Source organism: Oryctolagus cuniculus, chromosome 13 (assembly GCF_051225735.1).
Source record: "Oryctolagus cuniculus isolate XC-2025 breed Fujian yellow rabbit chromosome 13, ASM5122573v1, whole genome shotgun sequence".
In the NCBI taxonomy this organism is placed as follows: domain Eukaryota; kingdom Metazoa; phylum Chordata; class Mammalia; order Lagomorpha; family Leporidae; genus Oryctolagus; species Oryctolagus cuniculus.
In genome coordinates, this window is record NC_142879.1 from 66,854,380 (window position 1) to 66,866,422 (window position 12,043).

Sequence of the window (12,043 nt, forward strand, 5' to 3'; positions counted from 1 at the left end):
CTCATTTGGGTAGTAAACCAGTGGATGAAAGATAGATCTCTCTGTCTTTTCTCTGTGTAACTCTGCCATTTAAATGAGTCAATAAATCTTAAAATATCCAATGACCTTCATCAGAATTCATAGTATCACTGTTTGTAAAAGCAAAATACAAATGGTAAACAAAATACCAATCAACAGAGTGAATAAGCTGTGGCAAATTCCCACAATGAGCAGCCGCATAAAAATAAAAATTAGTAACTTACATGTGACAACATGGATGAAACTTATGCACATAATGTTTACTGAAAAAACCAGAAAACTAACTAGAGACACATGCATCATGATGGATCTTGTTAAGGTCTAAAACCAAGTCTCTGCAGCTCTGCTTCTGGGTACTGACACACCAGTCAGTAGCGACTGATTATTTTCCCCAAGGTACATGTGCAATATTTGGAGCAATTTTATTCATCATAACTCAAGCCTGGAAATAAACTAACGTTCAACAATAGAATGGATAAATTGGCTTATATCCGCACAATGGAATCCTGCATAGTAATGAGAAGAATGAACAGTTGCTGTATGCTACAAATTTGATTAATAGCATAGACACAGTTAATGAAAGAAGCTAGGTGCAAAAGTCATTGACCTCATATAAATTATGTAATTTCTATAAAAACCAATACAACTAGCAAAAGTAGGATGACAGAGGTCAATTTCTTTTGGTGACATTATCACTAGGGGAGGGGATATAAGGAGGCCTTCGGGGTTTTGGTTTCTAGAATAATGGGAGAAATGTAAGAACAAGCGTTTCAAGAGGAAACATTACTAATAACATTCCATGTCTTGATCTTGGGTGTGTATTCATTGAGCTAGGTGCTTATGATTTGTGGACTTTCCGGTAAGTCATAGCTTAATTAGAAAGCTTTTTAAGTCAATTCTAGGAGACAGTATTTTACCTTTTTTATGTGGTTCAAAATAAATACCCTTAAAGAAAATGTTCTTATGTGCTTAAAGAGGAAGGGGGAGAGAGAGAGGGAGTGAATGATGGTAATTACCTCGAAAGAAAGGACAGGAGAGGGACCCTGTACGGCTAGTTAGTTGGTGGGGTGGGGCTTTGTTAGTGTTATTTTATTAAACATCAGTTTAAAAGACATATAGGAGGGCCAGGAGTGAGCCAGTGAAGATAGTGGGTCATGAAGCAGCGGTTGTAATTACTCTTTCATACCTGAGGTCGGCCTTATGGCGCACACACCTGTGTGTTGATGGCTTACCTGATGACGTTTCCTAAACTGGTTAGGCTTAAGTTCACTCGGGATCCCTCCCTTAGTCTGTCGCCTTCAGCTCCTGAAGACTTCTGCCTTTCACTTCCTGCTAAATCCACTAAGTTGATACTGGACTGTTTGGTGAGGTCTCTGTCCAGGAAGACCTGTAGGAAGCACACCAACCATGCCGCGTGGGGGTGGGGGTGGGGTGGTCTAGCTCATGCCCTGAATGGTTCCTACTGCAATTCAGACTCAAGAAAGGCAATAAAATTGACAACGCTGTCCTCTTTCCAGTGACATTTGACAATAAATAGGACATCACCTGACCCAAGTGTCTAGGTCCTTCCTCCCTCATTCTACAAAGCTCAGTTCCAATGAAATAATAAGTACCAATTACTTCCCCAGTATCCCTATGTTCAATAAATATTAAAAAATGTAAAATACTGCAAAATCTGCCAAATCACTAACTTCTGGATTGTATGGTTCCATAGTGGAATGAACATGAATTTGCGAATTCTGCATATTCCCTGGCTGACTACCTAACGATGAGTAAATGACTTGGTTTTGGGGGATTGCAAGTTTCTCTGTTGTGAAATGGTGACAGGAACACATTATTGAGATGGTAGGAGGGTTAAAGGTAATTGATACAATGATTCTAATCCATGCCTGGTGCACAATATAAGCTGTTACATTACTACTGACTGCAATAAACAGAGTAGGGGCTAAATCTTTAACTCATTTTTGTTTTTTGGCTAATTTCTTCTCTTGTCCCTAAAATAAAAAGTTAAAAAATAGAGTAAATCATATGGAAAATTCATCAATTCCTTTAAGGTGATAAAATCAAATGAAGAGTAGTTCAAAGCTTACAAAGTTCTTTGAAGTGGAGGGTCTTATTCAAGCCTCTTGCTATTCCGGGGCAGTGCATTAATCTCATAGAGGACACCCAGCCTTGGGGAGATGAAATCGCTTCCTAAAGTTTTACAGGGGGGAGGCGGCCTGTAACACACAGCCCAGGGCTTCGGCCCCGCTCCCTGTTAGAACAGGAGCACTTTCATGTCTTGCTATTCCGTCAGCAGTGCTGTCTTGGGGCTGTGGCTGACTGCAGCGTTTACCCATTTCTACATCAAGCTGGTGCCACTATACAGACCACTCTGTGAAATGCACCAAGGATATGGAGAAGAGTGGGCTCTCGTGTATCCAAGTTTCAAGTTATTGGAGCATCACTTGGGCTACCTGCTCTTAAAGAACTTACCCTGGTGGGCCCCTTGCTCATGGATCTGAGAGCTGATGTCACGTGGCTAATGTATGGGTTTGCTACTGATACTCTCCTTGATAAACCATGGGGTCACTCTCACATTTACGCAGTGAACTCCTTGATCAACTTGGGCTCAAAACTCATTCCTCAAAACCTGGCATTTACTTGGAAGAAAGCAGCCTTTAACCCTAAGGCACTTGGTGAGCTGGTAGACCTTATACCCACTCCCCCATTACTACTGGGCTCACTTAGCCCAGGGTAAGGTATGGAGGCTGAGGTGTGAGAGCAGGTGCCTCATGGCCTTCTGCTTCTAATACAAATATACAAACAATAAACAAAATACGAATATGTTCTCGGGTTGGAAGTAGCCACCTTAGTCCACTGGCCAAATCTGAGATGTCCCATGGTGCCTAGCAGCCCACTGTGCCCCTGGGAACCCTCCCCGGGAGCCACACCTTTGGAAGATGAGGATATGGACGCTCACCCGAACCTCACCTGCTTGAACTGAATGGTGATGAGCATGTGGGATCGGCTGCTGCTGGCGTTCATGGTGGTGGAAGCTGTGGTCCTTATTTTTGTTCCTTGTTCCATCAGCCTTTCAATCTGTGCGTAGCTCTCACAAGGCACTGACTTCAGACCCTCCACGTAAAAGCCCAGGTGCTGGTCTTCCCTTACTTTTAGCCCACCAGGCTTTCTGGTCCTGGACAGCAAATCTCTAATCTGTGGTGGGAAAAAAAAAAGAATAAATAATGCAATAAAAAAAGGATAAATAAGGCAGGCAGGGCTTTTTGTTCACTTCACTGCTGCATCTCTGCCTGAAATATATTAGCTGCTCATTACGTATTTACTGGGGAGTGGCAACTTCATAATTTAGCTAAGAAACAGGGAGATGGCCAGCAAGAAGATGCGGAAGCCTGTTGTAATCAGTGAAGTCAGAAGTCTGATTAGTTTTCATTATTTTTTCTTCTTAGAAATATAGTTTTACTATTTCCAGCTACCTAGGGAGCTCCATCCAGACTGTGGATTCCCCAAGGGCGCAGTAACATGCCAGCACAGAACCCACACACAGCAAGCACTCCCGTTGGGTACACAGCACAGCGGGGGTGAGGCTAACCGCACGCAATGTCCTGTGTACACGTAGCACGGGGAAGTTCTCTGCAGCATGATGACCCACTGGAGTGGATGTCCCCATTCTCGGACTCCCCATAGCTGCCGTTAAAACTTGCAGGCTCCTGCACCTTTTCCTCTTGTTAACCCAAATATTCCCATAGCAATTTTACTAGCTCTTTGATTATCAACTCCTTTATGAAAGATATAAAAAAGGATCCATCCTAACCTCTTTTTAAATGATCAAAACTTCTGTATTAGAGTAAAGAAATCTTATTTTACTGAGAATAGACTAATAAAAATAATTAAAGTTAATAATATTCACATCAACCAATAAAATTTTGAGACTTTAAAAAAAATTTTTTTTGAAAAGAAGGGTGATAGAGGCAGACAGGGACAAAGAGAGAGATCAGTTGATCTTCTATTGCTGGTTCACTCCCCAGATATCCACGACAGCCAGAGCTGTGCCAGGCTGAAGCCAGGAGACCGGAACTCCACCTGGGTCTCTCCGTACTTGAGCCATCATCTCCTGCTTCCCTGTTGTGTTACAGGAAGCCATATCAGAAGTGGAGTATCGGGCCCAGCGCTGTGGTGTAGCAGGTAAAGCTGCCGCCTGCAGTGCTGGCATCCCATGTGGGTGCTGGTTTGAGTTCCGGCTGCTCCACTTCCAATCCAGCTCTCTGCTATGGACTGGGAAAGCAGTAGAGGATGGCCCAAGTCCTTGGGGAAGAAGCTCCTTGCTCCTGGCTTTGGATCGGCACAGCTCCAGCCGTTGCAGCCAATTGGGGAGTGAACCAGCAGATGAAGACCACCCCCTCCCTCAGCCTTTCTTTCTCTTTCTGTGTAACTCTTTCAAGTAAATAAATAAATCTTTTTTTTTTTTTTTTTTTGACAGGCAGAGTGGACAGTGAGAGAGAGAGAGACAGAGAGAAAGGTCTTCCTTTGCCATTGGTTCACCCTCCAATGGCCGCCGCGGCCGGTGCACTGCGGCCGGCGCACTGTGCTGACCCGATGGCAAGAGCCAGGTGCTTCTCCTGGTCTCCCATGGGGTGCAGGGCCCAAGCACCTGGGCCATCCTCCACTGCACTCCCTGGCCACAGCAGAGAGCTGGCCTGGAAGAGGGGCAACCGGGACAGAATCTGGCGCCCCGACCGGGACTAGAACCCGGTGTGCCGGCGCCGCAAGGCGGAGGATTAGCCTGGTGAGCTGCGGTGCTGGCCTCAAGTAAATAAATAAATCTTTTTTAAAAAAGTGGAGTATCCACTCAAACCGTGCTTTGCTATGGGACACAGGCACCACAAGCAGCAGCTTAACCTGCTGCACCACCACGCCAGCACGGAGGTGCTTACTCTGCCTTGGTTAGACCACACAGCGACCACCAGCACCCTGAAAACTCTTCTTCCAAGGGAAACTTAATTCAAACTGATTGCAACAGTCATAATAAACAAGGGACTGTGCGTGGTTGGTTTGGAGGTTGTGTCTGCTATACTTTGTGACCTTGGGTGGAAGCCCACATTGCCTCTCCCCCAAAAGAGCCGCTGCTGGTGAGGCGAAGTGGGGTTCACTGTGGCAGCCTTGCAGGGGGTTGTCTGTGGTTTATGGTGCCGAGAGACTGGGGTCAGAGTCAGAAGACCAGTGTTCTTAGTCCTGGCACTGCCTCCAGAGACTGGGAGACCTATGGGGAGCCTCCCCTGTGCCTCGGTTTCTCCTTGTAATATGAGAGGGATGGATAGGATCTCCCCCAGCTAGAACATTCTGAGACTAATTCCTAGAATCAAGGTAAAATCACAGGCCAACATTTAGGCAAAACTAGGACCACGGATGTAAAGTGCCGGAGATCCAGAAACATCAGAATGGAGGCAACTTCTGCCTGAACTAGGAAGAAAGCGGCATCCTAGGTTGAAGATGTGACAGACTCATCTTTTTTTTTTTTTTTTTAAGATTTATTTATTTATTTGAGAGAGTTACACGGAGAGAGGAGAGGCATAGAGAGAGAGGTCTCCCATCTGATGGTTCACTCTCCAATTGGCTGCAACAGCGGAGCTGTGCCAATCTGAAGCCAAGAGCTTCTTCTAGGTCTCCCGTGTGGGTGCAGGGGCCCAAGGACTTGGGCCATCTTCTACTGCTTTCCCAGGCCACAGCAGAGAGCTGGATCGGAAGTGGAGCAGCCGGGACTAGAACCAGCACCCATATGGGATGCTGGCGCTTCAGGCCAGGGCTTTAACCTGCTGCGCCACAGTGCCAGCCCTGGAATCAGGCTTCTTAGGGGAAAAAAAAAAAAAAAAAAAAAGGCAAATGCATCTGGATGGAATGGAAGTGTGGGGACCCAGCCCCAGGGCAGGTCCTGGGCCCCTGTGGATGAAATGTGATGGCTCCCACTGGCATTGTGTGATCTTCCTCTCTCTGTCTTCAAACTCAGCTTTACTCTGCCGCTGCAGTTTGCTAAAGTGTGCTTGGGCTGTCCTACTTCCCTCTTGACAGCCCTGCTTTGAGCTTGCATTGCCTGCTCCCAGAGGCCCTGCACACTGAGGCAGCTGTGTGCAGCTCCCCTTAGGGTTCTCCCCACTCTGCCTCGGGTCCCAACTACCTTCCTCTCATAGGGTAGCACTGGGCGTCACATAGCGATGGTGCCATCTAAAGTGTCCGCTGCTTGTCCTGCCTGCCCCTCTCATCTCTGCCTCACTCAACCTTTAAATATCCTTCAAGGTCCAGTCTGACTCCTTGCTTGGCAAGCCCCGGCAGCGAAGAGTCCAAGTTGCCCCCTCCTCTCCTCCCATTTCTGCCTCCGCACAGCACGGATTAAGGTCAGACGACTTTTTGGAGCAGGTGTCCCCGTCCTCCGCGCAGCCTCCTCACGGTGAGAATCACTTCTTGGCTGGTGCTGCAGCTCACTAGGCTAATCCTCCGCCTGCTGCGCCGGCACACCAGGTTCTAGTCCCAGTTGGGGCGCCGGATTCTGTCCCGGTTGCCCCTCTTCCAGGCCAGCTCTCTGCTGTGGCCCGGGAGTGCAGTGGAGGATGGCCCAGGTGCTTGGGCCCTGCACCCCATGGGAGACCAGGAGAAGCACCTGGCTCTTGCCTTCGGATCAGCGCAGCGCGCAGGCTGCGGCAGCCATTGGAGGGTGAACCAACGGCAAAGGAAGACCTTTCTCTCTCTCTCTCTTTCTCACTGTCCACTCTGCCTGTGGAAAAGAAAAAAAAAAAAAAAAGAATCGCTCCTTAGCTTTTATTTATCGTCGGAGTCTAGTACGATGTGGGAAACAGCCAAGATACCTCATAACCATTACTAGCATCGAAATACTTGATGGAAAACATGTCAGGTTCATAAAATGTGAGACCTGAAATGGATCTCGGGGTGCCCAGTTTTCCTCTCCCAGAGCTGGGGGAATGAATTGCTGAGGGCTGGCGCCGTCACAGCCGTCAGCAGGGCCGCTGGCTAACCCCATGGCAACCTCTCTTCTCTGTCAAGGAAATAGGTGTGGGGCTTCGGGTAGTTCTTGAAGTTAGGCCAAAACTATGAGGATATGCCGTCTGCCTATGAGATGCCTACAATGAGACCCTGGTCAGCCTAGGCACTCAGATCTGGGGGTACACATGCTGGACTCAGTGGAACACTGTGTCCTGCAGGCAGGAAGGAGCTCAGGAGGGGAACATGGTATAGGATAATGGAGTCAATACAGAGAAACAGTCGTTGCGGATTTCACTTTGGCTAGGCACCCTGTAGGGAATCTAAAGTTGGGCACAGCCAAGATACAAAGGCTTATGGTACATTCCCCACCTTATAAATGAGCATGTTGAGCTCCGAGGTGGAGTGATTGTCCTTTGTCATCCAGCTAGTGAATGGCACAGCGGGGCTTTGAGTCCCAGGAAGGTGGCCCTGCAGCCACATTCTGCCCACAGCTGGTCACGTGGGAACTTTAAGAATGGTTTGTATGTTTATAAATGTTCGGCAGAAAAAAATCCATGACACATGAAATGACGTGAGATTCAGACTTCAGTTCCATCTATATACACAGCTGCACCTGCTCACATGTCACCCCGGGCTCCTGGTGCACTACCCCAGCAGGGCTGAGCAGTTGAGCCAGACGGCGCCGCTGGCCTTGGCAGGTGGAGCTTGCCACCCCGTTCCCCTGTGGCTGAGCGAAACTCCAGCCCGAGGGTGTGGAGCAGAGGTGACATTCGAGCTGCGCCCTGAAATTCAGTCTGCGGCCTCTTTCAGGGCAGAGAAATCTGGAGGGGATAGGTGAGCAAAAGGCTGCTTCTGCAAAGGACTAGTGCCGTGTGCCCGAGCCCCGCGTGTGTGTGAGGGTACAGGGACGTGCAGTGAAGCGTGAGGGGTGGGTAATGCTGGACAGGAAGTGCCAGGCTGGAGAGGAGAGCAGGAGTCCTGGACATTGACCCACGGACAGAGCACCTCAGAACCGTGGGTCGGAAAACAATATGCTACCTGTTCATTGTAAATTTCCAGCATGCTGAAGGTAACCTGTGGAGAGAGAAGCACACAGTGAATATTCTCTTTGCGAAAACAAAGTGATAGGGATGTGACATAAACATGTGACACAGGGGAGCTGAGGACCGCAGGAGAAGCTGTGTGAGGCTCCCGAGTGTGATGAGATGGCGGAGGCTCCTGGTGCACGTGGATAAGGTACAAGGGGAACAGAACCATGTGGCTCTTCCTTACTGCCCCAGTCTGGCCATCTGCAGAGCCAAAGGGCCCTCACCCACAGTGCTTTGGGCATATCGCTGGCCAAGCTGACCCCTCGCGGGCAGGATGGAAGGACTGGGAACGGCTCCAGAGGGAAGGCTGTGAGAGCTTGATGGTGTGCTAGATGCACTCAGGACAGAGCTGGCTCGTCTGTGGGTCACCCGTGATGAGTCTGGCCAGCCAAGCCTATGGCCACGGAGCTTCCAGCCAGCTGCAGAGGGGCTTGTGTGCAAAAGCCACCAATGGCCAAGGATTAGCAGACAAGGAAAGAGATAGGAGAGAGATCAAGACAAGTAGAAAAAAGGAACTGGGAGAAAACAGACAGTGCAGACAATAGGAAAACAGTTTTAAAAGCCCTATAATTAATAACCTCAGAGAGAATTAGATCTGTGATGAAACAGGGTGATATTAAAGAGGAAGTCGGAGTAAGAAAATGTTTGTAGGTGAAGTTTATGACAGCCAAAATAAACATGTGAGAATGCTCTAAAATGGAGTCGGAGGAATCTTCTAGACTGCAGAGTGAGAAGACCAAGAAATGGAAAGTAGGTTATACAAGATAATGAAACTAGAAGCCGGCGCCACGGCTCATTAGGCTAATCCTCCGCCTTGCGACACCGGCACACTGGGTTCTAGTCCCAGTCAGGGCGCCGGATTCTGTCCCGGTTGCCCCTCTTCCAGGCCAGCTCTCTGCTGTGGCCAGGGAGGGCAGTGGAGGATGGCCCAAGTGCTTGGGCCCTGCACCCCATGGGAGACCAGGAGAAGCACCTGGCTCCTGCCATCGGATCAGCGCGGTGCGCCGGCCGCAGTGTGCTGGCCGCGGTGGCCATTGGAGGGTGAACCAACGGCAAAAGGAAGACCTTTCTCTCTGTCTCTCTCTCTCACTGTCCACTCTGCCTGTCAAAAAAAAAAAAAAAAAAACAAACTAGAACATTAGCTCAAAACACCCAAAATCCAATTAGACAGTGTCCAAGAAATACAATAAAGTTATAATGGAAAGAATATAAGGGTCATCCGGGTCTTCTACACAGATGCAGGGGCCCAAACACTTTGGGCCATCTTCTGTTTTCCCAGGGCATTAGCAGGGAGCTGAATCAGAAGTAGAGCATCTGGATCTCGAACCATGTGGGATGCTGGCATTGCAGGCGGCAACTTAACCTGCTACTCTACGGCACTGGTCCCCTCAATGTGCTTAGAGACTTAGAATTCCAGGTAAAGTTCAAGTGTGGAGGTAAGGGAAGATATTTTGAGCTGGGCAAAGATACCAGAAATATTCAATGATATACCTTTTCTGAAGAAGTGACAGCAAAGCAAGGGAGAGGAGTACCTTGGATCTAGAGTGAGGGGGAACCAACAAAGAAAGCTAGAGTTGAGTTCCAGAGTGGGAGTTCTGCATCAGACTGGAGAAACTGCTTCTCACTTGTAGCAGGAAAGCAGAAGGCTCCTATAGGAGGAAACAATAATGGAATGGAGAGGTTAGAGCATAAGGAGAAATTGCTGATAGGCAACAGATGGCCATTGGAGTGCTTAGAGAAACAGATTTAGGCATCATGAAAAGGGCAACTGGGAGCGAGCATTTAGCCTACTGGTTAAGATGTCCATGCCCCACGTCCAAGTGCCTTTGTCCAGTACCCACCTCTGACTTTTTTTTTTTTTTCATTTTTTTGACAGGCAGAGTGGACAGTGAGAGAGAGAGAGACAGAGAGAAAGGTCTTCCTTTGCCGTTGGTTCACCCTCCAATGGCCGCTGCGGCTGGCGCGCTGCGCTGATCCGATGGCAGGAGCCAGGAGCCAGGTGCTTATCCTGGTCTCCCATGGGGTGCAGGGCCCAAGCACCTGGGCCATCCTCCACTGCACTCCCTGGCCACAGCAGAGGGCTGGCCTGGAAGAGGGGCAACTGGGACAGAATCCGGCGCCCCGACCGGGACTAGAACCCGGTGTGCCGGCGCCGCTAGGCGGAGGATTAGCCTAGTGAGCCGCGGCGCCGGCCCACCACCTCTGACTCTTAATGGCAGCTTCCCACTAATTCACACCCTGGGAGGCAGCAGGTGATGGCTCAAGGGGCTGGGTTCTTGCCACCCCTGTGGGAGACTTGGATTGAGTTCCCAGCTTCTGGTTTTGGCCTGGCCCAGCCCCAGCCATTGAGAGCATGTTAGGAGTAACCAGCAAGCAGATGGGAGCTTTCTCTCTCTCTCTCTGTTTCTCAAATTAAAAAATAAAAATAAAAAAAGATAGTAAAGATAGTTACCAACTCAAAGAAAAGCAAAGTGTAGGGGCTGGTGCTGTGGTATAGTGGGTAAAGCTGTCACCTGCAGCACCGGCATCCCATATGGGTGCTGGTTCAAGTCCCAGCCACTCCACTTCTGATCCAACTCTCTGCTATGGCCTGGGAAAGCAGTAGAAGATGGTCCAAGTCCTTGGGCCCCTGCACCCACATGGGAGACCAGGAAGAAGCTCCAAGCTCCTGGCTTCGGATCGGTGCAGCTCTGGCCATTGAGGCCATTTGGGGAGTGAACCAGTAGATGGAAGACCTCTCTCTCTGCCTCTCTGTAACTCTGCCTTTCAAATAAATAAATAAATCTTTTTAAAAAGTGTAGAGGGGATGTATACATTACTTGGTTCAGTAGCAAATAATATTTGCACACTTAAAATGTTAATCTCTACTGATTCAACCAAAATTGACCATATAACTATGCAGAAATGTGTGGGAGAAAACTCTGTGGTAGAGGGTGTTGGTGTGATATTATTAAATTCTCTTCTACCATGGTGGAAAGATACTAGGTGATATCTAAAATTGCTTGCTTGTATTTGTTTGTTTTTAGAATTTACTTAGGGAGAGCCACTGAGAACGATTCTCCATCCACTGGTTCACTCCCCAAATAGCCGCAATGGCTAGGGCTGAGCCAGGCCAAAGCCAGGAGCCAGAAACTTCTTCCAGGTCTCCCGCACAGGTGCCGGGGCCCAAGCACTTGGGCTATCCTCTACTGCTTTCCCAGGCATATTAGCAGGGAGCTGGATTGGAGCAGCCAGGACTTGAACCAGCACCCACATAGGATGCCAGCATCACAGGTGTTGGCTTTAACCTGCTACGCCACAGAGCTGGCTCCGACATTGCTTTAAAATGTGGAGGTAGACACTTAGGGCAAATAGCTTGAATTAAAGATGGTAGCTGTAGGTGTGGGTAGACGGGTGGTTCCCATCGTGAGCCCTCAGTGCTATGAGGGGTTTTCACAGATCCATGGGAATTATGTTATAAGTGAACTATGCATGGATTTCAGACATTTTCTGCACCAAAATAAACTTTGAATACTGTTTTCCCATAAACTCTTTGAAGTACTCTCATACTTGAGGTTGATTTGTTTTTGTTCTTAAGTTTTATCAGGGCCAGAATTGTGGCACAGCAGTTTAAGCTGCCCCTTTTAAGATGCTGGCATCCCATATCAGAGCGCTAGTTTTGAGTTCTGGCTGCTTCACTTCTGATCCAGTTCCCTGCTAAGGTGCTTGGGAGGGCAGAGAAGGATGGCTTAGGTCCCTGCACCCACGTGGGAGACCACGATGGAGCTCCTGGCTTTAGCCTGACCCAACTCTGGCTGTTGTGGCCATCTGGGGAGTGAACCAGCAGATCTGTCTGTCTCTCCCTTTATCTCTGTTGCTTTGTCTTTCAAATGAATAAATGATTTTTAAAAGATAAAATGAAAATTAAAAATAATTTTTAGATCTTTAAAAGATTTCATTTAATT

At 48.4% G+C, this 12,043-nt stretch overlaps 1 protein-coding gene and 1 long non-coding RNA gene across 5 annotated transcripts in view; one reads left to right on the forward strand and one right to left on the reverse strand.

Annotated features, from left to right (window-relative positions):
- LOC103350906 (kinesin-like protein KIF28P) overlaps positions 1-12,043 on the reverse strand; it is a 69,976-nt gene that overhangs the window by 34,795 nt on the left and 23,138 nt on the right. Inside the window, exons 4-6 of the mRNA XM_070055631.2 lie at positions 8,050-8,085; positions 2,992-3,216; positions 1,251-1,405 (exon numbers count right to left, since the gene is read on the reverse strand). Coding sequence (XP_069911732.2) covers positions 1,251-1,405; positions 2,992-3,216; positions 8,050-8,085 — 416 coding nt within the window. The remainder of the gene's footprint in view (positions 1-1,250; positions 1,406-2,991; positions 3,217-8,049; positions 8,086-12,043) is intronic.
- LOC149122638 (uncharacterized) overlaps positions 1-12,043 on the forward strand; it is a 37,540-nt gene that overhangs the window by 10,287 nt on the left and 15,210 nt on the right. The gene's annotated exons all lie outside the window — the stretch shown is intronic.